Here is a 27,852-nt window from a genome sequence, read left to right as displayed (position 1 = left end):
CCGGAGGATGAAGCCTTCTGATTTTGGTAATCTTCTGACTTTTCCTTTATGGATACCATGAGGTTGAACTTTCTGTTATGTCAGTGAAATGTCTCAACAACCCAACGCTCCTCATCACTGGTGTCACTTCACATCGCAAGTTCTCTTTTGTTAAAACTAGAAACTTCTTAGTACATAAATACACATGACAAAACATTGCACCCCATTATTTCTCTTTGGCAAACAGGAAATTAACGAAACAGAATCCCTGCAAAGAAATTATCACTTTGTTCAAAGCCACCAGGCTTGCTTTCATTCATGTAATTTCCATAAACAGATTTCTCCCTCAGTCCACCTAAAATAAATGGAAATAACCACAGTTTCACTATTTAATATTCAGAGGAAAAATGTAATTTACTGAACGTGAGTATATTCTACTCTTGCAGGATATGAAAACCTTTGTTATTTTAACATTAAACGGGCACCCTAGTGATTCAGCATTGCATTTTTGTCCCTAGGTGTCAAGCTAGAAATCACTGGCGCCTACATTTCCCACAATACGATATCTTTCATTAGACATCCCCCCCAGACCCTCATCCTTCAACACTCTTGGCCCCATTTTATAGGCAGGTCTCATACAAGATAACCCCAATGCCATCAGGGTTATTTTCTCAGAATTGACAGCTCCTCAAACATCATACAGCTGTTTTCATAGCACTCTTCACAAACACATGAGAGATATGTAAAATCAGTGGTGTGCCACTTCTGACAGACGCACACTGACACAAGCACATATTACCACAAGGAGAGAAATAAAATGTTTATTTTACTGTCGGTTTTTTTCTTTGCACACTAATAGTAAATGTCAGCAGAGTCCTCTGGGTGGTAAACATCCCCAAAACACAACAAATACAACAAATAGTGTTTCCATTGGGTTCACCCAGTAACATTTTGGAATCAATGTAGTGATAAAAACCAAAAGATTCAAAGTTAAATTTGATTTACAAAAAAAGGTAACAAAAAAAAAAAAAGACACTAAAGTAACATGTGTAACAGATGATTGAGTTCCTCTGGTCACCACGTGAGCCCAAAAACATTTTCCGAGTCGCATCGACTGGAGGAGAGTCCGGAGGTTCGTGCACCATCGCTTCAGTGTCGTTCCAGTGAGGGGGGAAGAGAACGGCTCTGCAGAGCCTTTATATGCTTTAGAGCCGTTTTACAATATATCTAATTCAAGTTATGGTATATATATGGTAAAATAGGGCACAGCAGAGAGTTTACAGTAAGTACTGTGCTGTGGCTTTTGGACCCAGCTCTCATTTCAACAATCAGTATTTTGATTTACAACAAAAGTCATACATGGAATGGAGAAAGTACCAAAAAAAAAAAAAAAAAAAAAAATGACAGACCTTAAATTTCAGAAAGGCATAGTATTAAAAATATGAATACATAAATTCCATGTCTTGTACAGCACATCTCATTATGTGGACTGTACCTTTTCATTCGTACCAGCAAGACATTTTCCAGAAGAATGTTGTTGTTTTTTTGGTCCTGTGTGAATGGATACATCTCACGGATAGTCACATAGCACAGTCACATTTAACCTGTGCTCCAGCGTTAAGGTATGGTGTGCTTCTCTTCCAGCCATTTTCTCCTCCTGCACATCGGGGCGCTTTCATTCACAGTTTGAGAGCATGAACTCATCGTTAGTGTCGGTCGGATGCGGCTCTATATGTTCCTTCATTCCCGGGGAGAAGGGACCTGAAGCAGACACATTCTGGTTTCCACATGTTGTAGTGTATTCATCTGAACAACGGCCTGAACCCTTTTGGGTCGTTACTCTGGCTGAACATGTAACACATTAGAACAACGTATATAATGATGTTAAATAAAACAGGAGAAAAATATATAGATTTTTAACTTCTTTTTTAAAAGGCTAGGTTATGATTTTCTTCTACAGAAGGGGGTGTTGTGACAAAGCTAAATCCAAAATGACTTCATGGTGATTAAGTTGTCAGTTTTGTCTGACTGTGTGGCTTGAAGCTAAAAAGGCCCTGTCTAATATTTATAGTAGATTCATATATACAAATAAAATATGCATTGAAAACACCCCACCAGCTGGAAGGAAAGGATGTTCAGTTCATCTGTCAGGGGGCTTCGCCTCATCCCCCACCCCCGATGTACAGCAACCTTGGAAGAACTTAGTAGCCTTGTCGGCTACTGATAAAGAGGCCCCGATGAGAAAATCAATATCAGTGCAGATTTACATGATATAAAAATAATTAAGAAAGAAGGTAGGCTTAAGGGCAAGTGGTTATAAATGGCAGAGTGTGAGACTGGTTTTGGCAAATAAGCGTTCTACTGTGCATGTGTGGCCCTTGAACAGAAGGTTGATGTTGCCGGGTTGTCTCGTAACCATGCAGCTTGAAGACACTGAGACGCCACGTAACGCGTGCATGAGTGTGTGTGTGTGGATGGTGTATATGAGCACAGACGTCGCGCCCCCTCACACACACTCCTCCGCAGACATCAGGAGTGGGTTGATGTACTCGAATCCTTCAAACTCAGACTGGTCGATCTTCTTGACCACATCGCTACGATGAAGAAAAAGAAAGAGATTTTCAGTGAAAATGACATCAGTTTATCATGAGATGAAAATGCTAATAAAATGGGGACTCACTCATCATCAGGCGTGAGCTGGATGGGCTCATTGGTGAACTGGGCATCAAAGTTGTCCAGTCCGAATTCCCCTGAGATGTTGGGCTTGAAAGGAGGGACCACCTGCTTCTGCTCCAGCTGGAATAACAACACATGAACCAGGTGATCACCTTTTCTGTCTGACAGAAATATCCTGAATCTGTAACTATTGGTTGGACAGAACAAGCAATTTGAAGTTATCGCTGTGGCTTCTGGGAAATTGTGATTCTTCAAGAATAAACTCGATAATTAATCGATCATGTAAATAATTGTTAGTTGCGGTCTGAGAGTGACAGATAAACTGTTAGCTGGCCTGGAGCTGGGCTTGTCATGTATGCAACAGAGAGAGGACACCAGCATTAATACACTAACATCTCTATCCTGAGCAGCTTTCCATCCACAAATACTGCAGCCCATTGTGCCATTTAAAACGGTGACGAAAACCTCGATGACGCACTCAGCACCTCGGATTACATTTATCACAATGTAGAGGTAACTATACAGAGCATCACGAGTCTTTGAGAACGCTCCCCCTGCAGGCCAATAGGCACACTGCAGGGCAAACTTTCCGTTTCGAGTGTGTGCATGTGACGGAGGAGGGCGGTATGTGGGAGGAGTGTAAGATGATGCCTCCAGACACTCTGACCGACTGCTGGGTCGCTGCTCCAGACCAAACAGGGAAAAAGAGGTCATGGTGATCCCTGTTGAGCTGCCCCGTCTGTCTGTCTGTCGGTCATGTCATGTCATTCACTAGTGCATGTCTGTCTGATCGTTTATAAAAGGTCATCTCCGTCTGTCTGAGAAGAGACTTAAATGTGCCTGATCATTTACAACATTGTGTAACTTTTTAATTCAGTTGGAGTAATCATGCTTATATAAATGTTACAAAAAGTTTTTCCCCTGCACAAATTTTAATCCAACCGATGGCATATGGTGTGTTTTTCTTTTATTCATGTATGCATTTCTAAATTAACTGGCTTCCTGACTTATCAGAGAGAGAAATATGCAACACAAAACTAAATTCAACTGGTATAAATTCTGAGCCAAAAATGAAATTTCTTGGTAAATTGTTTGTTCAGCCTTTACCTGTGTGCAACTGGCAAATGATTGTCTGTATGACATTTTTTTTTTTTGTTCATAAAATTTGTGCCATTTGTTTCGTTTCTGGTCATAAAACAGGAATGCCATTCCCTCCTAAATGACTTCCACTGTTACTCAACGCTAAAACTGAGGCGGGGAATTTTAAGTTTAGCTTTCACTTCCTCAAAATGATTCCTCGATACTCAATAGTCAGGCACGTTTTACTCATCTGTTCATTTCCAAGACCCTGCTCGACATTCATAATTGCACTCACATACTGCAGGTCTATTAATGGCTTCCTTGTGAGAGTGAATAGTTCGCTGTCGCTGTCAGACAAATGAAAAGACAATTAACGTCTCATTAACTCAACATCTTATGATCCGTCTCCACTCATTTCCTTCCACCTGCTGTTGTCAGTCCTCTTAACTGTTTAAATATCTGCCTGCTTTCCACAACGACATGTGTCTCATGCCATCACTAATAACAATCAGCTTTGACAGAGCTTCTACACCTGCAGGGCAGGAGAGACAGAGAGAGATGGTGACCCCGTGCACTTAGCCTTGACCTTCTGTTGCCAGTAGGAGATTTTTGTTTTCCCCTTCTCTCTGCAATTGATAATATGGATTGATTTTAACCCGTTTGGCAACCAGCATGCACCACTACTGATTTCCTTCATTTGGAATTATGATCAAAAGCATGATCAAGGTGGCGAACAAGGCAAATCAAGAAAAGGGAAAGAGAGAGAGAGAAACATGGAAATGATTAAAGTGAGCGACTCACAAGGTCCCAGTCGACGTTTCGGAAGAATGGATGGCCCATAATGTCAGCAAAGCCTGTCTGAGGGTGGCAGCCTAGACGCTCCTTGGGGTCCTGTGGGAGAGAGGGTGATAGGAGGGTGAGAGACCGTATGTAATGATGGGGGAGACGACATACAAAAAGTCAGACAGCGCACAAGTAATGGAGAGGATTTGCAAGAAAGGTGGAAAAAAACAACAACACAAATTATGGATAGGTGAATAATATACACAAGAGCCACATTGAGACAGAATGACGGTGGTGGGGAAAAAACGCGTACAGTGAGAGATGGCAGTTGACTCCCACTAAGACCATAATAATGTCATTCTCAAGGACCAGCAACACTGCTTTAAGATTTATTCCAGCCTGTCTGACCCCCTTCTTACCTTGTTGAGGAATCCCTTGAGGACACTGGCAGCTTTGACTGACAACGAGCGGGGGATCCGGATCTGTTTTTCCAATATTACTGCAGGAGGCGAGAGAAAAAGGGGAGGAGTGGGGTGAGACAGATGGTCTCTTGAGGCTCAAATGATGGTGCCACTGACAGTGCTGCCGTTATGAGTTCAATCCTGTCAGGTATACTCGTGTTGAACGTACTGTATAACATAAGCCGTTCAATGACGTGTCAATGGCTTCTGATAATCTTTTTACAGTTGAATTCCCAACCCACACTTTTCTGTCAGCTTTAAGAAAACACTGACACATTTCTAAATATTATTTACAATGAAATAACAGCAAGCGTTCACACATTTCCCTGTAAACAGATGGCATGTGCCTGGCACTGTGAGAAGTGGCCAATGGAAAGGTGTCAATACAAAGGTGTTACATCTTTCTACTGTGCTGTTTTTCCTCCGGTTATAAACCCTAGCAGTGTGTGTGTGTGTGTGTGTGTGTGTGTGTGTGTGTGTGTGTGTTACCTTGGAAGAGGTAGTCTTCTGTGTTCTGGTCTGGGTTGTCAGAGCTCCCGACAATGTCGAAAGGTGACCGGCCCGCCATCATCTCAAACATCAGCACACCCAGCGCCCACCAATCCACACTGAACCCTGAAGACACAAACACACATTGTATATTCCAAATCATATTTATGACAAGAAGGGAATCAACACAATAATACACACCCATTGCTGTTACAGCAATGGGTGTGGAGGTTAAAGCACAATTCTAAACACATATACTTTAAATTATTTGCACAAAGCACCCAATTATTTCAGGGTTTCTATAGCAACAACTCACACCATGAAAGCATCGTATCTTTTTTTTTTGTTTTTTTTGCATGCTTTCACTACTTGACTTGATTGCTTGGCTACAGTGTATTGAAACAAAGACGTAGGATATGCATTAAAGCTGTTGAATTTCAAAAGTTACACATCTATAGATCAACTTTAAATACTTCAAAATGGATAAAATAACTACAACTCAATGACGTCTAATGACCTTTTGTCAGCTGAGAAATAAACAGTATAATATTTAAAGTTGCAGCATAATTAATCTTCACAAGCTGTAGCTACAAACTGAAAATAAGGTGAGCACCACAATATGTGAAATGTAAAAAAAAAACAAACAGGTGAAATAATAGTTTGATAAGATATTGTTAAGCATTGGGGCCCATTTCCAAAAGCATATGTAGAACATTTCCAAAACAATCACATTTTAATGGTCTTGCATATTCCATAGCTTATAAATATTCTGTTGTTTTGACTCAGTCTCAAAGTAATTACTATTTCTTGCTGGCTGTAAAGGCAGGGCTCATGAAAAACCTGTAGCAGATGTGTAATTAAATTGGGCTTAATTATGTTTTTTTTTATCAGATAAACAAAACCATATGTCTTCATATAAAAGCAAACTTGGATAGTTTTTTTATTATGCAGAAAAATGGATATAAAACAGGGATATTTTTAATGCATATACAGCAACTTTGATGGTGGAACAATTTACAGTTCGGCCCAAATGTTAAAGTTTTCTATTGCAGAAAAAGCACAAGTGTTAAAACTAACAACATTAACAATGGTTTGGTTCAATTCTACTTTTTTACTGAGCTTGACATGAAAAATCACGTGTATGATTTAACACTTGGGTCTTATTGCTATGATACCTCTTTTGGTAACCAGGGAGATATTTTCTATTTCTACATTATTGTATTTATAGATGTGTTTACATGTAGCACTGAACACTATTGTTAACCTTTGACCTTAGCAATTGTTTGACTTTAATACGTTTGATTCATACACAACGTAATCATCATTATCCACATTGCTTTTGACCAGCGTTTAAATAGAGTAGCATTGATTCAGAGGATGTTCCAATCGCTTCTGTGATTACTAATTGCCTTTTCAAATGTATTCGCTTTCATTTTAATGTATTGTTCTTATTTTGTTTATTTGCTCATTTCTAGCTTGTTTCTCAAGTTTCATCTTATTTTTCTAGTTTTTAGTTTATATAGTATGTATACTAAATTGAAAAAGACTCCTCAAGTAATCTGCACCACTGTAGCATTCCACAATCATTACAGAGAGCAGCATCCCAGATATTACTGCATAACGCCTCCTATATTATATCATAGCAAATAAAAGGACAGCCTTTTTAAGTGCTTGTTTGCTGTAACTCTCACCGTAATCCTCTCCTCTGAGTATTTCCGGGGCGATGTAATTGGGGGTACCACAGAATGTGCTTGTTGTGTCGCCTGGTCTCAAGCCCTCCTGCAAACACCAAAAGATCATCAGCTGCGAGCTCATCTCGGAGGCCGGTGAACAGACACTAATGCAGTTCTGCAGGTGCTTTTCATCCAAAGTGCTTTGGGGTTTCATCCAAGCCTCATTTGTTCCTTACACAGTAATCTGCTATACACACCTTGCACATGCCGTAATCTGTAAGTTTGATGTGTCCCTCAGAGTCCAGAAGCACATTGTCTAGCTTCAGATCTCTGTAAATGATTCCCCGCTCGTGGAGGTAGTTGAGCGCCAGACTGATTTCTGCCGAGTAGAATCTGAAAGAGATTCAGGTGTATTGAAAACCACATGTAACGCCAAAAAATACATGACATGACATCAATCTTATCCCTTTTAATGAGACGTGAGACAGAATGTGTGACTACCTGGCGTGTTCTTCTGGGAGTTTCCTTTGTCTTTGCATGTGGAACATGAGATCTCCACCGTTCACATATTCAATAACAAAGAACAGTCTGTAAAAAAAGCACATTTTCAAACCAATCAGGACTTTAAAACAAAATATAATTATATAGTCAATCTGCTGCCAATCACATTTGATCAATCCACACCAACACATTCCTGATGAAGCAAAAAAATATATATAATTAAGGGTAATCTTTCTTATTTAGTCAGTAAAATGACTCTTACTCTTTTTCTGAACGTAACAAAGTGGACTATTTACCTTTAAATGGACCTTAATTACAGCAGAAGCAGGTGATGATTTGCTCTTAGGCACTATTTTTTAAACGCTTTGTAATGTTTTGCACTGACAATCAACCAATTTTGTCATTTTGGTATGACTTGTTATGACAGGGCATCTTCAGTAAGCAGTCATATGCTTAAAAACATTTCGATTTTAAAACGACATCAAAATCTGACAAACGATTGCAGACTTTCCCCCAAGCCTTGAAGACGGTGTCTGAAATGCTCTCACCTGCTTTCTGTCTGAAAACAGGAGTGGAGGCCGACCAGGAAAGGATGATTAGAGGCCTGCTCAAAAACGTGCTTTTCTGTTTGGACCCAGTCGATGTCCTGGAGGAGAAACGCACAAAGACACACCCAAAGTGTAAATCAGAGATCATTCTGACACCGTACCCTTCAAATGATAAAAGCTGAATAAGCACAGTGCTTGATCGAAGATCCTGTGCAGATAGAGACCATGGTGAGCAGCGGCAGGATAAAGGGCTGAGCCAGTAGAAGCAGGTGTCTATCGATGGCTGGATGATAATATGTCTGGACACGGATGCGGCTCACGCTGACAGCGCAGGGACAGCAGAACACTTCACCATTGATCGAAAGGCACTTGTCAGTTTGTCAATCACGCTAAGTGCATCTAATCAAGGCTAACTACTCCCATTGCCTCTGGCTGTACTGTTACATGTGTATGTCGTGATCAATGTCTGATGACATGATGGTTTATCTACACCTTCTTAGAAAGACTGATGGCTTGGAAGAGGTCCGTCAACTAAAGTCACAGTGTTTTAGACCCAGATATGCAAGGCAGGTGTTACATCTCTCAAAGGAAGATAACTGAATTACAAGCTGTTGTAGTTGTTACAGTAAGATAAAAAAAAACGCCTAAAACTGAAGCGATTAGTCAATTAATTGATAAGTTGATTGACGTCATGGAATATTTTCACACTTAATTCGTTGATAAAGTTTTTTTTTTTAATAAAAAAAAAGAATACCAATGATTTTTTTAATTCCAACCTCACCAATGTGAGCATTTGTTCCCTTTCAGTAGAATATCGTTTGATTTTTGATTGAAAATGTAATATATTGTTTGGACTGTGGGCCGGACATTTGAAGATGACTACTTTTCACCATCTTCCAAAGTTTTTTAAGTAAAAACAAACAAACCATTGAATAAAGAATCGATTGCTTAACAGATGTTTTGGGGAATGAAGACATCTTGTTTTGGTCACCACATATTTTGTCCGTGCCAATGTGGCATTCATGAACCTGACTCATCTTTCTTTTTTTTGCTGCAAGGGAAAACATTAAGCTTGGGAGTAAGCTACTGCAAATATTCCATTTCACAGTTGCTTTGTTGACTTGAGGTGAAGCATGTTCACCCTTTGTAACGGTTCAGTAAGTCAGTCTTGTTAACAACTGAGTTAGCGCGTGGTTTTTATACTTCACCTTTTCCTTTCTTTGCAGACACTTGTAGTGTGAGAAAGAGGCAGAGAATATCTAAGAGAGATTGTGAATGAGAAATTCGATATGGAATTCATTGGCCGCGGAACCGGATCTGAAATGACCGGATAATCGTACCCATCCATAACGATAACGATTGGTGTGTCATACGCGAGCGCCGTTTACCTCGTCGTCGTTGACCAGCTCCTTCTTCACCACCTTCATTGCGTAAATGCGCTCCGTCTTCTTCAGCTGCACCAACAGCACTTTGGCGTAGCTACCTCGGCCGATCACCCTCAGCAGATCAAAGTCTGCCAGGCCGAGGCTGGAAGGCGATTTGCCTGTGTCTCTACTGCTCCGTGCCTGGGGGAGAGGGGGAACGTGAAAGACCGTCATTCAAATGGTAAACGTATTGTGATACACAGGGACAACTCAGTCTCACTTTGTCACATTTCAGAATATCAGCCTCTCTCAACATAGCTTTTTTCCCAATGAACTGTGGATCGATCTGGTGATTTGGTTTGTGTACAGAGGTGATTTCCTTTGGGTGGTTTGTAAATGAAGTTTTAACCGCACCACTTTTTCAAAGTGAATCTTAGTAATGACTTTCTTGTCTTTATTAAATACCATCACGCTGCCTCCATCAGATTAAGCGCTCGCTGTATTCGTCCAACTACTCTGTAAACCTGATTACCACCTTCGCCATTCCCTCGCCTATCTTCCTCTCCTCTCCTCCTCTGTAATCGGTTCTGTAGTGAACGGTTTCCGCTACCTATCCATCTAACCTCGCTTCATGTGACAACCCCCATCCCCAGAGTCAGACAGGGAACCTGAGATAAGATCATTTGGTTTGCCCTCTCTTATCTCTGTCTATCTGTGTCCAACTCGATCCAATTTTATCAATCTTCAGGGCTCCTGCACCCCCTTCCCCCCCTCCCAATCCTAAACTACATCCGTGGCCATTAATCAGCCTCAGGTGTTAAGAGCTGTGATAAAAGGTTACTTTATTAGCTCCACCAAAGGAAATCAATACCCGCAGCAAAGCAAGGGTGCCTACAACTGCATGCGCTCTATATCACACATGTACAGCATGCACACAATGGCAAAATAAGCAGGAAAAAACCCTGCTTCCAATTACAGGTGTTTAAATTCTTACTCTCCCTCTTCTCATACAAACGGCACAGATTTCTCACTCTAAATACACACACACACACACACACACACACACACACACACAACATCCATCTAAACAACGTGACACATGACAGACGACAAGTCCCACATCCTCAGTGTCAAGATTTTTTTTTCTCTCTCACCTCTTTCTCTTCACCGTCGTAAGTCAAGCTTTCTCTGGAGTCTTTATTCTGAGGGCCTGAGAGAGGAGAGAGTGACAGACAGACAGAAGGTGAGGGGGAGGCAGGAGAGAAAAAAAATATAGAAGAGAGAGGAAAGAGAAGAGAAAGTAGGTGAGAGACAGCCACAGGCTTTGTTCACAGCCCGCAGTCGTGTTTTCTGCTTGGTTGGTAAAGGAAATACCCTTTTCTATACACCCTTGTTTAACAACACAACACCACCACTTTTAAAATAAGTGTAAAGTAACTTTGTTTTGTGCATGTGATCCTTTAAAATATAATAATCCAAACATGCATTTCAAAACAGGCTTTAACAATATCTGCACACAAACGTTTCCAGGGTTGCACCCCACAATTTCCCAGGTGGCTGGTGAGTATTTATGGAGAAGGAGTTTCAAGTGCTTCACTAACAACAGTAACGACGATCCTAAGCCCTCTCATTCCAGTCAGTCTCTCAATCACCTGACTGGACTTACGTCTGGGGCTGTAAACTCCAAATGCACCTGACCCAACTTGTAGTCTGGGTGGAGCTAGACTAAGACATTAAAAACACAGTGTTGAATATAGTGTTAGTGTTAATATAGGGTGACACCATATATTATGGTAAACACACGATGGGCACTAGTTTATGTTGCAAACCCACATTTTGTCTGTATTTGATAGCTGACAGTATGGAGATAGACATGAAACATGGGTAGACTAAGGGGTATACATCTTAAGCTCTAGGCTACCAGGATGCCCTTGCTTTTGAAAACATACAAATAAAGTGTATGTCTGTGGTTAAAGATTTAAATCTTTCAAAACAAATGAAGAGCAAACAAGTTGGTAAGTCAGAGAATACTGCGAGATGGACTAATGTTAGTTTTGCTCACTTTATGGCATTTTTTGATAATAACAAAACATCAGATAACGGCAGGAAATTAGTCAATTTTAGTCAAAAAGGCTTACAAATTCATAAGTGAAAGAGTGAAATTAAAAAGTAAAAAACTACTGATGTTTCAGGTATGCATACCTTTCAGCCACAGTTTGTGGCACTTTGTCTCTTGTGCTTTTAAACCATGTTAATTTTGCATGAAAGGAGCTATCCAGTTTTTTGTGTGTGTGTGTGTGTGTGTGTGTGTGTGTGTGTGTGTGTGTGTGTGTGTGTGTGTACACGTGAGTGTGTTTGTGTGTTACCTGGCTGTTCAGTTTGGTCTAATTGACTCGATGGTTGGCCGGGCATGATTGGTTCCTAGACAACAACATTTGTCATTAAGTAAAATCAGCATTGAAAGATGGAAAATGTCATGGATGGTAAGGATCCACTCTCTATCCGTCTAATGCAGCCCTCACCTGGATCATTGATCTGCCACACTCCACTGTCACCAGTTTATGGCACTTCTTGTGCACCAGCAGTTTGCAGTTGATGCATTTGTAGCCTTGTCTTCCCAGACCCCAGATACGGTCTGTACAGATGGCACAGTGGGCTCGCTGCTCAGGAGGACAAACAAAGAAAACTCATCGTTGCTAAGAAGCACACATTCCTTCCAGGAGAAACATGAAGACATGCTGGTCTACAATCAAATTGTTCTGCATCATCACCATCCTTCCTACGGCATTAATCAATACAAAGACATTCCTTAGATGTCTCATTCTCCTTCGTAAAGACACATACAGTAACTAGTGTTTAGGTTAAATAACAATAATAAGATATTTCCCCATTATAATAATTCAATAATGATGATGTTAAAGACATTAAATATATATAGTAGGAAAACATTTAACGTCAAGAAAGAGCACGAGTGAAGGGCCTCACAGTTTAAAACACAGTTTAACAAAAGTCAGCGCCATGTCTCACCCTGTTAAAGCGCTTGGCCTGAAAGGCGTGACCACTGGCATAGTAAAGCTTCCTCCAGCGCCTCGCTCCACGCCGATATATAGACTCTGTGAAAAGAGCAAAATGGATGGTAAATGGACTGAATGTATAGAGTGCCTTTCTACCAAAGCGCTATACAATTTGCCTCGTACATGGATGGTGGCCGCCATGAAAGGTGCTGGCCTGTTCAATGGGATCAACTTGGGGTTCAGTGTCTTGCTCAAGGACACTTTGATTAAAGTGTGACCCTCTCTACCTCCCGAGCCCCAGCCGCCCTCAGACGGAGGGCTGAGTTCTGCTTCACATGTGTATGTGCGAGTGTGAGTGTGTGTGTGAATTATTATGTGGAAAACTGGATCAGTTTGATCTCGAAGGAACCTAAAATTCCCATCTGAACTATGATTTTCTCCCACATTATCAAATAATTCCAACATTATGTTGCTAAACTAAGGCCAGTGTCAAAGAATTAAGTGTTGATTTTTCGGTAGTCCAGTGGGTTTCTGTCTTTGCAATGATACTTTTCATACAAATTCAAATCTTATTGAGCCTAATTTGAGTGACTTATTGAAACTATTTCCCAGAGGAAAGTATGTTTTTCTTACGTGCCCCAAATTAGTTTCTTTGGGACCACTGCTACTAAGTTAGGTAAAACTAAAGAGGGTTAAACTCACTGTCTTCTCCTGGACACGGCATGCCTGGTTTCTCTGGTACACATGGGAACACTGGGAAGCAAACAAACAAAAAACAGTTACATTTAGAAAGCCGACTTCATCTAAAGGAGGCGAGTCTTACAGCATTAATGTGCGGTTGTGTACACGCTGCCAAGTAGATTTCACTTCCTCTCATCGTGATAACAGTAAAGACTACCAGTAGAAAACCTGTCGCCTCGAGCCATTCACTATGAAATTCTCTAATGTTGTTCTTATGGTGGTACACGTGTGTGTGTGTGTGCGTGTGTGTGTGCACAACATACAGTGGAAATGGGGAAAATACACAATCTTAAAGAAGACGACAACGATTATTTGTGCGTGTGCATGTTTACAAGTGTGAGAGAAAGACAGCTCGAGATAGACTGGGGGCAGTGTGAGTCAGAGGCGAGGCGTGGGCTACAGCCGACAAGCTCATTAACGAGCAGACCTGATGACCCCCCAGCGGTACCGTCACATCCTCTCCTCCACTCCCCCATCTTCTGTTCATCCACCGCCGTCTCCCTGGCATCCCACTGCACTCTTGACCCCTCACCTCTGATTTGATTAAAACGTTACATTAACCACACAGCCACCATACCCATGGGTCACATGGTTAGACACTCAGCGCCTGTCAATCAAATGTCCCACTCCCCACCCTCCATCCGAGTTAGCCCTGACCTCTAGACTCATGAAGTTCTACAACTGTTTGTCAGGAAGACTAAGCTCAGACAGGGATGTGATGTAGCTGAAGGGGCAATAGACAGACGTCAAGAGCAGAAGTAATTTTCACAGGTCAGCGCAGCGTTAACCGGATGTTTTGATGCTTCTTTGTTGCGCAGAGAATTCAGCCGTCTGTGTAAGCCGTGTAAATGCACAGGGGCAATTTGAAAAAGCGGCATAGGTTCCTCATCAAACCCAGAGATTTTTAGATTGGTGGTGAACCAAATCTAAATATGTTATTTACATTTGTTATCGACGCCTGGACGATCACCATGGTAACTTACACTGCATGACTAACCTGCAGGTTAACCTCACACATTCAAAATAAAGAGACGAGGAGAAAATAGCTAACAAACAGTGAGATGTCACTGAATCCATTTATATACCAGCATCTTGATTGCTGTGTTAAGTTTTTCATTCTTGAAAGGGTCAATACATTTACACTCCCAGCACAGAGTGACTTTGGGGTGAAAATATGCCCTTTTATCATCCGTTAACGAGCTCCTATGATTATAAATACAACATGTCAGTCAGTCATTAACTACAATTCTTGTTTCCTCAATCTCTGGTTTGGCATAAGAAACTGTCTACATTGTAGCTGGATAGGAAAACAGATCAGAGATCTGCTGTTGATTACCAGCTTTGTGATACCAAATCACTAATGCTAGGCTCATTGAAGACTGGATGCCTAAAAGAGAGCCAAACTAGGTTATGACAATGCGCCAGGTACACATTGCTAAATTTATAAGCCCGTTGTTGTCTGAAAGGGGGATCAGTACCAGATGGATCATTTTAAAATTCATGCCAAAACCAGATTGCAACTAAAAATCGTGTAAATTATTAATATAGATATTTTTTAGGTCCTGGTAAATATTGGTCTACATTAGTTGTGCTTGTAAAAGTGATTATAAGTCTAAGAAAAATGTATTTATGTCAATAACACTATCTATAGTAAATTGTAAAATGTATTATTAATAGTATAATTTTATTGAATAATATTTGTTTACTTTCTGATGAGGTGAGGTGTTTTTACATGAAAACATTTGCATGATTACTTCTATTATTAGCAGCAAAGCCTAATTCCTAGTACTGGCAGGCAGTTGACAACTTAACAGTCAAGATTTGTTCTTGCCAAAATTGCCTTAATGATCATTGTTGGCCTGAGGTCTGGAGTACTGTAGCTCGATGACCACAAATAGAAAATACAGTAATGCTGCCAAACTTGACTGGTTGTAAAAAAAAAAAGTGTGGTGAGTGGACCATTTGTAGAGCAGAAAAGATACAGTAACAGGCTTCTCATCGGGACCTCACCTGGTGTGAATCAACATCTTATTGTATACAGAACAAGAGAACATCCAGCGGGTTTAATCTTAAACTGTTTGTGATCTGTTATAAATACAGCCGGTGTGGAAAGCAGGAAGGCTCACCGTGGATAATGAGCTCTGAGTCTTTGTTGAGATCGTAGAGACGCAGAGCCTCTTCCAACTCCAGCTGAGACGACACGGTGCAGGGGTCACCTGACAGCAGAGGACAAGATGTGCACCACGTTAGAAAAAGAGAAATCAGAGGCAGAATGCTTCAACCAAAACCTACATTTACCTGAATCCGATAAAGGGAGCCAGCTTTTTAATTTGCATGACATTTTAAGAGATCTGGTAATTGCAGAAAATCGACAATGGCCTGGTTACTTTTAATTGCGCATAGCAACAAGACAAGGTAGAGTGACTATTGAGTGATAAACATGCCGTATTGGTAAAAGGTTGGGAGTCAAAGGTGGATTATACAGTAGGGCAGCATGACATTAAAAAACAAACAAGTCTAACTATTGTGGGTTTGATATGAGTTGCAACACATGAACTTGTGTAAACATTTGTGAAAAAAAGTGTGTGAGAACAATCTGCGGCAGTCAATGTAGCCATTCCACTTCCTTTTATTGTGCAGGTCTAGTGCACGCACGGTGATCAATCCAAGTCAATAATTCAGGCGCAGATTTAATTACTTCCTTATCACCAACAGATGGAGTTGGGTGACACACTCGGAGAGGCCGTGTGCGTCGGCACAGAGATCATCGATACTATTCTTCGTGCCCAACCTAACTAATCACTTCTACAAACCGCTGGCTTTAAACATTGCTCAAGAACAGAAACTATGACACACAGTGTACATTTAAACAGATAAAAACTGCTGCAGGTTGACAGAGAATTAGAACTTGTGGGTGGTCTGAGAAAACTATCATGTCTGGTTTAACTTTGCTGAAAAGTTTTGGCTTCAGCAAAAGTCATTACATTTGTGAGTGCATGGGTCCATGTATGTTACAGCGAAGACACATAGCTGTTGGTGGTATTTGGTTCATTTAAACCATGGTTACAAAAGTATCTATCACGGGTACATTCTCTAATGTGATAACACATGTGATAGTGATAATTACTCGAGTTCAGCTGTGTGCATGTGGTTCCCATGGATGAAGCAAGCGGAGAGACAGCCAGAGTACTTCATTACGGCCATCAGCGGATTTTATTTCTCAGACAGGCTAATGACTTCAGTGATTGTGTGTGGGTGGCTACCAGCGGGAGATCATCATAGTCTAATGAGTTTGGACAGGCTGACCTTATCCTGAGCAGAGCGATCCGATGGCTCCATCTTTCCTATGACACTATTACTGCTGCCTGACTAACTGAGTGACAACAAGGAATTGGGCGAGGAAGGGCTGAACAGTCTTGACTGACGAGAAAAGATTGAGCCTTCGGTCATGTTACCACTGGAAGTGTGTGCGCTTATGTGAGCATCTGTTTACAATAACACACGGCCCCGCCAAACGTAGCCAGTGGCCTCTAAATCCGTTTAATCCTGAATGTCACAGGTGACCATGACTTGATTTTGGTTTTATAAACACATTTCTCCTGTGAGGCAAATTCTCTCTCTTATGCCCTTGTCTTGAAGCTCAGATGGAGAGAAGCCGTAAAGTATGGAGAGGTGAGGGTTTAAGGGTCGTACCTTCCTCGTCGATCCACTTCATGGTGAAGAGTTGGTCATTGTCCATGGAGCACATGTCCTTCACCTCCCCATACAGACCTTCGTATGAGATGGATGGCTCAAAATGTGTGATCATGATGTCCCTGCAGAGAAGACAGATTAGACAAGTTATTTTTATTTGACTTTTGCGGTTACTGCCGAGCAGTTCCATTCTTTTAGTCGCTGGCTTCGGTTCATTACATCCAACCCTGTTACATGTTACATGTAAAGAGGTTCACAGGTTTTGTATTCAGTCACTGTATTGGCTGTATGGATTGTAAGGCAACAAATGCCATTAGAAACATTTAAAATGTTTATTTTACGAAAGGGATTTTAGTATTTTTTATAGTTTAAGGGCAATCTCAATCTCTGGATTTGTCTACAAAATGTCAGAAAATAGAGAAAAAAGGAAATCACAATTTAATATAAAAGGCATTCATTAAACAATTATGATGAACAGGAAAAAGCACCAATCCAGAGAATATTTGATATTGTTGTTGTTGTTGAAAAAAAAAAAAAAAAGAAGGAGGTGAGACAGCATCCTCTCCCCCCAAACACTGCTATGTGTGAGTCACAGTCTAGCAGTCTGTCACATTTATGTGTGCATTCAGCTATACAGCATGATTGTGGGTGTGAGAAAAAAGAGCAGAATCAAGAGTGAGAAAGACTGAAAAAATAAAAATTAGTGAGAAAGCCACACACTCGAGCATAAAGGCCCCCACACACCGCCCAGACGTCCAACTGTCTTATCCGACCACTCTCCGCCCACTCTGTTGCCTCTCGTCTGACCCGTTCGGCAGAAAAGTTGCGTTGTACACACCGCTTCGACGTGCTTCTGACACCACAGCAGCGTGTACGTTCTGTGCTTGCGCGAGATGCAATAAGCCTCCTTAACAGCGGGTGGCGCTAGTCTCGTGCCAGTACTCCAAAACAGGAAAACAGGAAATGACGGAACTGAGTGCAGATAAAAACAATGCACACAGTCTTGGTTCAGTATTCGTTCGACTCGAGAAGACCTTTGTGGACCAAATACTTGGCATTTCTGGAAAGATGACTCTGGCTAGGGTGACACTCGCGTTGTGTGCTCTCGGGCTCATTATTTTACGAAGACGTCGTCTCAGTAGGGAACGAGTAATACGGAGAAACCATCGTCACTTCCGCCCCGCCCACACACCGCCATTGGATACTCTGATTCGCTAGCACACCGCCAATCAGAGTATCCAATGGCTCAGACGTCCAACAGCCCACCTCCTCAGACTTCGCATGCTCAGTCTGATCAGACAACGTCCGCACGGCTCCGAAAGCTTCCGACGCAGCTGTACACACCAAACATATGTGTTCCCGACCTCGTCCGAGCCTCTCCAAACGCTTCAGACGTCCAACGGTTGGGCCGGTGTGTTCCTGCCTTAATACATCACAAATGATTGTGATTGTAGTTGTATTGTGACTGCTTTGGTTAAGGCTCACTGTCCACCACTGCACTCCATCAGAAGCAGTCAAAACAGTTGACTTAATCAACAAGTACATCACTCTTTGGCTCTTCAGTCTTCTACACACACACAAACACACACACACACTGGTGAGACACGGGAGAGGGAGTGTACTGGTGGGTGACGGAAAGCATTTATCCTTGTATGTGGGATTAGCTCTCCCTCATCATTTCATGGTGCCGTTTGAGTGCTTCCAGCCCTCTGACCAGCCTCAGTAATGTTTACAACACTACGATGGAGAATTAATAGATAGACGGTACACACATTTGGTTTTTCAGGTCTACGGGCAACATGGGGGGGGGGGTCTGAGCTCCTGTGTTGGATCAGAAAAAAAGTGGCCAGAGAAATCAAGCAGGGTAAAGAGGTGGAGTAATAAAGCAACAGCCCTCAGCCGTCTTAGCCAGGGAGTGACCTGCAAGGACAACCCTCCCCCCCCCCATCAACTCGAGAGCTTTACAGAAGGATGATAAAACCCCCAACATGTGGGGCAAACAATGCACACTTTCAAGGACATCTCCTGTGCAGGTCCAAGTGCAGCACAGACAGTAAAAAGGGTCACTGCAGGGTCAGTTGCTGCCAGGAGCAAACACATACAAATAACACTTAGACTGTGATTTATTACTTACTGATATTTCATCTTTACATTACTATTGAGCGTCGACACCATGCAGCTTGCGCACAGCCTGAATTAAACAGTCTTCACTTAAAAATCATGCATCAAGAATGAATTAAGTGTTCTGCAAGAATAAACTGACGTAAGGCCTGATGCCGCCTCCTCCTCCTCCTCCTCCTCCTCCTCCTCCCTTCCTTTTCTCACCCTCATCCTCCATCCTGCTGGTGTTAATCATTGCCTGTGGGAGGGGGGGACTGGCAACTACACTCCTCTAGTATCAGTGGGGCAGCTCTACTTCCTGCCAAAGCCCTGATAACATCAGAAGACAGACAGTGTATATATACGGTACACACAAACAGTACACTAAAAGTTCCCACACTGTGACTGCAGTCAATCCTGGCAGTGTAGTAATGCGAGCAGGCGATTTTTACTGTTTCACGTGCAACTCAACCCGAGCTGTGGGTGTTCATTAAACACTGTGTGTACACTGTAGTTAAAGGTTAGCCACGTCTCAGGTGCCTCAAACAACTTCCCTTGACACAGATACAAGCTCAGCTAATGACTACAGCAAGTACAGGATATATAAATGAAATATTGATTGATCATCTAAAGGGGCACATTGTGTAGGATTAAGAGGGCTATATTGGCAGGAATATTGGCATGGAATATAATATTCCTCTCTGCATTCATTGGAGTATAATTACTTGAAACTAGGAATCATTCTGTTTTCATTACCTTATTATAAGCCATTAGTCTAGGGAGTCAGAGCTCTAAACAGAGTCCCGTCATATGTTTCTACAGGGGAGGAGGTGTTTTCGGTTGAATCCAAAATGCAACGTCACCACTAGATGCCACTAAATCCTACACACTGCTCTTTTAAGTCCTTTAATCAAGCAAAAAATTGTCAAATTTTTACCGTAAACCTAAAACAATTCGTTGATAAATCGCTAAGACGGGCGTCAGAAAAAATTCAAAAGAAAAATTAAATTAAAAGCAATTATATTGGTTTATATTGATGAGTGATTCATTCAGTAATTTCTCAAACATATGCCAAACATTCATTGGGTCCAGCTGATGAGAATTTGATGATTGACTGAACAGCTTTGGGTTTGAATGTGTCACTTTCAGATCCAGAAAAAAATCAAAAAGTTTTAATTCAATATCGTTTTGGGATTTTCAAAAATGCTTGAGGTGTATTCACAAAACGAAATGACTCAAGCTGAAATGATCTTCAATGAACCGATAAGATGGTTGACAGAAAACTCACTGGTAACAATTCTTAAATCATCGTACCTCAATCATACCTTGGTAATTTTATCAAGAAAAAAAAAAAAAAGAATGATCTGGTTCTCAAGTGGAATATTTTACTGTTTTGTTTTCTGCTTTTTTTGGACTTCTATGATATTAAAGAATAACTTTGTTTTTTTTGGCTTTTTGCTTTGTGACGGCCTGTGATGGTCATGTTTCACTTCTTACTGCCATTTTAAAGCCCAAACAGATTAATTGATTAATAAAAACAATTGTTTGTTGCAGCCCGAATAATGCCTGAAGTTAACTGGAGTGAAAGTGACCGTGTTTCCAGAACTAGGGCAGCTGAGCAGGCGGCTGTTTGATGACTTGTTTGATGAAGCCGCTTTGATTTGGAAAGTGAGAGAAGAAAATAGAAAATACAGCATGTTTAAACCGTTCATAACACAACATTGTCCAATAGAATTTAAAAAGTAAAATTACATTCATAAAGAGAGGATGTGTATTAGGTGAAGGAAACCAAGCTATGCAATTCCTCAGAATGACGAAGGCAGAAGGATTGTGCAGCGGGAGACTGAGAGCTCATCAGTGGTGAGTAACTGGGAGGAAGCAGCATTCCACACAGACCTGGCATTCCTCTGCTGTGTGCCGTTCTCAAGTACAGCTAAATTAAAATGAGGAGGAGAGTGCTGGCTTGTGCCCCTGGCGTCTGAACTGCCGTGAGTAGGACTCTGCAGGCCCATCTGCCCAGCATGAAGCCATTCGTCACTAGTGAGCGCTCAAGCAGGAAGAAGGGTCCGGGTGCCTCTCTGGGCTTCCATGAACAGCCAAGACTATCCATCTCCCTGTCACTGCTGCCACGCATGGGTATGCCCCCTGCAACACCTTCACACAAGCAACATTCACACACTCGGGTATCCAGAATAATCACATGCTCCTGAATGAATATGTGCTGGTGCAAAAGTTGGCACATTTCAACACAGTTGTTCCCCCCCCGTGTTGCGCATCTCTCTTGTCCCTTCCACTTTCTCAACCCCCCAGCCCTGTTTTATTAACAACACATCACACTGCTTCTAATATACAATATAATGAAGCTCCTCTCTTATAATGCTTCTGCAACACAGTTTCAGGTGCTGCCAGTGGTTGAGTGTTGGCTAATTCTATTAAAAATGCTAAGCCAACCAAGAATGTTATCACAGTAAACAGCCCAGTTATCTCCAACAAGCCAATTAATCACATAAACATGTTGAAGTTTGCAGTGCTTCACTTAGAGTTTTACTGTCTATTAGGAGTTCAGTCAGATTGTCGAGATGTTAGCTATGGCTGCTGTGGGGGATTTAGATTTGCTTGTAGATCTACTGTATTCTGTGCGTTCTAAACGCGTTGACTTCTCCAGCTTTGCATTTCACATACAAACACTGCAGCTAGTGATTGAGTCTGGAACGTGACTGTTTCGGCTCAATCAGTCGACATGAGCAACGCCCCTCGATGACGTTGGAGTAGGCCTGTTCGATTAACCGATTTTAAATCGTAATCGCGATTATGTAGTTAGGACGATGTTAAAAACGTGAAAGTTCGGAGTTAGTTAAGTTAAAGTTCTGCACTTTATTCATTAATTTTATGTTTAATGGACACACCTTAATATACATGTGAAAGTGAGGTTTTTCTCTTAATCCCAATCTCTTTTTTGTTTTGTTTACAAGAGGTCTACAAGAAGATAACATGGAGCAAAGCCAGATGGCAAAAGTTCATTGACTGTTCTTTATATTAATCCTTTGAGGGATTTTTTGTTTAATAAGAGCAAGGTTTGCACTCAAATCCCAATGGGGAAATTATTTGCAAAATGTTCAATAAAAAACAGCATATTTGAAACAATTTCTTTGCCTTTTCTCATTTCACACAATAATCGTAATCGAAAATCGGATTTTGAGAGAAGAAAATCAGGATTTTATTTTGGGGCAAAATCGAACAGCCCTACGTTGGAGGCCTACGTCGCTCGACTGACCAATGGTGCAACCAACCATGCAACCACAGTCAGTAACTTACTCAGCCACAGAGCCACTTATAGGACTGGCCCTCTACGGTCCAGCCAAAAAACGGGTGAATGAAGCAGACAGGATGCTGCAGTCTCCAGGCAACATGCCGCTCCGGCTGTGCTAAGCATGAGGGAGCCTTGCTCCTCGCAGCATGACCAACCAAACGCTCTCCTGCTGAGTCTGGGACACTTGAAACGACAGATTGACACGTGTATGCGACCACTTGAGCTGTATTACACACAATGTGAGGATGTGTGGACGCTGTAACAGACAATACGTCACAAGCATGTAGCCGTTAGAATGTGAAGATGTGCGTCGGTGGATGGGAGGGTGGGTGAGGGTTGGACAACTAGGTGGCTCAGCGAGTGAGGGACTTTCATAGCAAATGTAAATGACATAACAAGGAATGCTTCCCATATTTTACACAAAGCCAAGCCTGGAAGCACTGATTCAGATGGTAGTCTTTGAAAAGGAAGAGCAACTCCTTTCAAAAGAGGAAAACCATATCAACGGTCGAGCCGGTGTAATCCCAGTTTCCTGCCAAACAACATGTTTTAAAGGAAACCTGAAGGTGATCTGGCACATAAGAAGCCATAAAAAGCATGTTTCTGGCCTGACATACAGAAATGTGTTATTTGTCAAGACGACCTGGTACAGTATAAACAGCTTAGCATTTTTGTATGCAACTGACTTTAGCTGCTTTCCCTATGCTGGCTTGGCTCTTCATGTCAGCCCAGTATGAGAGAGAGATTAGCATCTACATTACAGGGCTACCACCTTAAAGGTCTGTGTAACAATGGTTGTGCCTATTAGTCAAAGGAGTGGCTGTAAAAATGTGGATAAACATTACATTTCCTACAAAATCTTCCCTATAAAAGTTGGTTATTTTGTAATTGAAAAGCTTTTAAGAAGCAGCAAAATCAGGAAAAGTTGGCTTTTTAATCAGCCGCGACAATTTATTTACAGCTGAAAGCAAAACAGTAAAATAAAGCAGATATCCGAGGCAAAAACAGGAATACAGATTCAGTTAGAAGCTAAAACAGTACTGAAAGCTGAACACAGACACAAAATGTCTCTCTGTCTGGTCTCGCAACACACTTGTTTGAATGGGAGAATGGGGGGGGAGGGGGTCGTCACGTTTGCGGCTGATGAGACGTCACCACAACCCATGCAGGTCAGGCGCACTTTCGCCCGACCCTGGAGATGCTCCATCTTGGGCACAACTTGTTACGCTAAAAATAATAGTCTTGCTTATAGTCCCAAAACAGATATGTACACAAGCTGGGAAACACCACAGATGCAAATTAGTTCTGTTTAAAGCGAGATTTATGCCTGATGCATCTACGAGGGTCGTGAGTGTCTGTGCGGCTAATCTATGTAAACAGAATCTGACTAAATTTACATCATGCGGAACCTTGCATAGTTGCAAAAAATAAATGAATAAATTAAAAAAAACAGAAAAAGCTGAGTGAGAAGGTTGCGGTCCTGAGGCAACACAAACAAATTCCTCCAAACTAGAAAATATTTGGTCAAAAACCTGACATCGACAACTAACATACACAGAATGTGCAAACTTTGTGAAACTCCTGCTGGTCCATTCGGGCCAAACAAAATAACAACATGTGATGAATTAAAAAAATTATAAATGAACACACATTAAATACACAGTAATTATTGGATTCATTTCTCACTCACATTACAAGGATAAACGTAATTTAAGTAACAAAAGAGCCAATCTGCAGTATCAGGACCATGGTTGATAAAAGTTGTCTGTCAAAAACTCTCCCCGGTGCCCCATTAATACACTTGACATACATAAAGACTATAGGAGCAATCGTAAAGGGAACTCTCTGATGCAAGTTATATAGTTCCTAAAGGAGAGCACTAATGCCCACTAATAAGTGGGCATTAGTCAGCGTTATGTAGAAAAAAAAATGTCTAAAAAAATCTATCCAAACAGACTATTGATGGATATCCAATATCAAAATGTCAGATCAGGAGGCAAAACGTATGATATGGTAGTAAATGCTTAATATTAAACTGTAAAAATAATATATAAAAAACACAATCAAAACCAATATTAAATCCTAGTATAATAAAACATGTTGTCTCTATAGATAGTGTAAGGATTATACACAAGTCTCAATATTGCTATGCTCGAGAGCTAAAAAGATAATTCATTAGCAACAAGTTTGATAAATGAACAATCGTTTCAGTCCATTTCCAAGCCCAAATCTTTACTTGTACCAGACTTAAATGTAAGGATTTGCTGTTTAATCAGGAGATTAATTGATAACAAAAACAATTATTGGTTTCAGCCCTACCACACATTTTATTCCAGTACATCCACTACCTTAGTAAACTATTTGCGTCTCTTTAAGTCATGTGGTCAGTGCATTTGCAACCTTCCCTTTTGACCATCAGCCTGAATGAGAGCAAAATGAAGACGAGCCAGTGGCAGGCTGAGACTGCTACAGGCTGACACCAGTCTGCTGACGCTGGCCGACAACAGACATGCAAATGGTCATGAATGGACTCAAGGAGGACACGATACTGAAAATAGATGAGCTGAGACACTACCACAGGATAGTAAGGCCATTGGGAGAATAAAGTTTAGGGTGTTTTTCAGGTTGAAAAGGACAAAGAATCAGTCGGTCTGCAAATTTAATTGATGACAACTTTGAAGGACAGAAATGGAACTGATCAGTGAAGTCAGCTTCTGTAGACTTCTGGACATTAGTGTCACATGTTTAAGAGGGCGGGAAATAACAATTATTTTCATTATTGATTAATCTGTGGTTTATTGTGTCGATTTATCAAATTAAATATTAATCATGCCAAAATATTGTGAGAAACACAACTTTGAAGAGCCCAGTGTCTCATCTTCAAATGTCTTGTTTTGTCTACAGCAAAAGCTCAAACCCAAAAGTATTCAGTTTACTTTAAACACATGACAAAAATAAATAGCAAATCCTACCATTTAAAAAGACTGGGACCTAAGAATGTGTAATATTTGTTCACTATTTTTGCTTGAAAATGACTGCGACAACTATCAAAAATAGTTTGATGGATAAGTGTAGAAGTAGACCAACATGCTGTTTTAAGCGTATACACATTTGAATCATAGTGTTTGAGAAGGTTAAGAAAAGTTGTGTTGTTACAATTTTATAAAAATAGTAAGGCAAGAGTACTGACCGATACCCGATTGGACAGCACCAATCAAATATATTGATTCTGTGCAACTATACAATCTCCCATATCTAACGTTTGCAGGGGAAGAATAACAACACTGATGACAACGTGGCTTAATGTGTCCAACCAAAACAATAGCCAAACAACCAGACCATCTTACTGCAGTCCCTCTTTGGCAACATTGCTGGGATTCCTGAGCTGTAGCCTCATACATACTTCGGATGCTTTGTTCTGTGCAATGACACCTAATGATCAGAGCACATTACAGTGTTCTTGAGGCGTGTCACAGAGCCAGTGAGAAATACAACAGGTCTGGCCGAGGTTACTTGCACTTCACGTTTTTCAAGTCTTGGCTGGGCTCAAATCACCGGCTTCATCAAACAGACAGTGGGGCAGGGAGTGTCGGGAAAATGAACTGGGTGACCATTTTTTTCCATTATCACATCCAAGTAAAAAAAAAAGCTGAACTGCCTCTGCCAGGTTTGGTATTAAAAACTCTAAAAAAACTCTAAATCTATTATTCGTCTTGTGTTCAAGTTTCCCCATTCGGAAGGTGTTTCTGACAGCGGTGCTCTCCACAGCTGCAGTCAGGGCTTATTCCTCTCCAGTTATCTCAGAGATGACTGGTTAGGGCTAAAGTTTAAGCAATTAATCAATAAACAGGAAATGAATCAGCAGCTAATGTGACAATCATTTCAGTTATAAAATGAAGCAAAAAAAAAAAGTCAAATATTTTATTGTTACTGATTATCAAATTTTAAGAATTTCAATTTCAAATTATCACAGATTAAACATATTAGTGCTTTGGACTTAGAAGATGAAAACTATTTGAGGACAAATATAAGGCTGTCAAAACGTGTGGTAGGCATTTTCACTATTTATTTGACATTTCACAGACTAAGCAATTCATTACTTAATAAAAAAGATAATACTCAACGGAGGAAATGATGAAAAAAGCCATCAGTTGCTGTCCTAGTTAGGGCTGAGGTTGGGGACAGACTGTATTGTGCGATTGTTTATGTTGTTATGCTTGTGAAAATACCTGAGAATATCTTCTGAAACTAACCCTGCAGCTCGACCTCAGGCAGGCAGTCCAACATGACAACAAAACCTAATTTCGTTTTCTATTCCTCAACCGTTACCATGGTGTCACCGATACCAATAAAGACCGTCATGATTTCTTGCTGTCATATTGCAATCCCTAAATGGTATAACGTCAATCTTGGTAATTCGGCAAAACTGGCTAAAATAAATGAATGTTAGTGTGTAACAACATGCCAGGTTAGTCATAAATCGTATTATAATGAGGCTAGTGAAGTCAGCTAACAGCCAATGTTAGCAAGTGTTAGCTAACTAGCTGACAGACTTGTCTCCAAAGATTTCAAAACTGTCAGATTTAAGACATTAGCACGATCGATAACCAAGTTAAACTTTGATTTAATTCGAACCACTAAAAAAACCTCACCGTCTAGCTGACACATGTGTTAAACAATACGGAGAGTCTGGCTTTACACTGACAACAGGTCTGGACAGTTTCACCTGCCTGGTCAAGTTTACCTAAACCTGGTACCCAACATTAGCAAGCCGTTAGCTGGGTTAGCTAACGTTAGCCAACTGGTTAGTTGCCTCTCCCAAGTCTAAACTGTTTCTAGTCGGCTTGCTAAAAAGGTCGGTGATATGCCGGGATGAACGGTGATTCCTTACCCTTTATAGTACGCTTTCACCCGGACTTGGTGGGAATTCTCGCCGGGGTGGGACATGGTGCTGTCCCGCAACGTCGGCATCATAAGCTCAGCCGTGGTCAGCCCGAACCAACGATGCCTTCCTTCCTTCTTTGGCTCTGTAGTTGTGTACCACGCCCCAAACACTCGGTTTTAAGGTCCCTCGTCACACCGAGTAAGCAACAAGGAAAGTGTTGATGAAAATGAAGGAATTCGACCTTCCTTAGATAAACAAAAATAACATGTAAAGTAAAGAAAAACTTGCGGGGTCCGCCAACAACTCCCTACTGCAAAGGCCTAACAACGGACGAGTCCATTGTCGGAATGCTCGGGGAGGCGCATACAGACACACAGACATGTACGCTGCCGTTAAACAGACATAACGTTAAAAAATGTGATATAAACTGTTCCATGGATTTATATATTGAGTGTATGAATCATAATAACGCCGTATTATACAGTATAATCTCCAAAAAGTGACATATATATACTTTACCTGCATTCCGACTGTACCAATTTAAGGATTCTACGT

At 41.1% G+C, this 27,852-nt stretch overlaps 2 protein-coding genes across 2 annotated transcripts in view; one reads left to right on the top strand and one right to left on the bottom strand.

The window, feature by feature from the left end:
- The window catches only part of LOC311012881 (uncharacterized protein), a 203,874-nt gene that overhangs the window by 9,689 nt on the left and 166,333 nt on the right, over window positions 1–27,852 (top strand). The gene's annotated exons all lie outside the window — the stretch shown is intronic.
- On the bottom strand, window positions 787–27,612 carry prkci (protein kinase C, iota). Its single transcript, XM_084007402.1, has 18 exons — window positions 27,304–27,612; window positions 17,003–17,124; window positions 15,436–15,525; window positions 13,271–13,321; window positions 12,582–12,667; window positions 12,077–12,214; window positions 11,921–11,975; window positions 10,709–10,764; window positions 9,579–9,755; window positions 8,191–8,288; window positions 7,643–7,729; window positions 7,399–7,534; window positions 7,160–7,247; window positions 5,469–5,594; window positions 4,938–5,017; window positions 4,537–4,626; window positions 2,660–2,775; window positions 787–2,573 (listed from the first exon to the last, which is right to left on the bottom strand). Exons 1-18 carry the CDS (start codon window positions 27,384–27,386, stop codon window positions 2,486–2,488), a joined length of 1,767 nt encoding a protein of 588 aa, XP_083863528.1. The 5' UTR covers window positions 27,387–27,612; the 3' UTR covers window positions 787–2,485.

This window comes from Eutrigla gurnardus, assembly GCF_963514095.1.
Source record: "Eutrigla gurnardus genome assembly, chromosome: 4".
Lineage (NCBI taxonomy): Eukaryota > Metazoa > Chordata > Actinopteri > Perciformes > Triglidae > Eutrigla > Eutrigla gurnardus.
This window is presented reverse-complemented; position numbering and strand designations above follow the sequence as displayed.

What these genes read in the sequence shown, in the direction of transcription:
- prkci (XM_084007402.1), bottom strand. Translation starts at nt 27,386, where the DNA reads ATGATGCCGACGTTGCGGGACAGCACCATGTCCCACCCCGGCGAGAAT. An exon ending in CTCAGAGCTCATTATCCACG is followed by an intron (nt 13,322 to 15,435) that starts GTGAGCCTTCCT and finishes TTTGCTTCCCAG; the next exon opens with TGTTCCCATGTGTACCAGAG. An exon ending in AGGCCAAGCGCTTTAACAGG is followed by an intron (nt 12,215 to 12,581) that starts GTGAGACATGGC and finishes CCTCCTGAGCAG; the next exon opens with CGAGCCCACTGTGCCATCTG.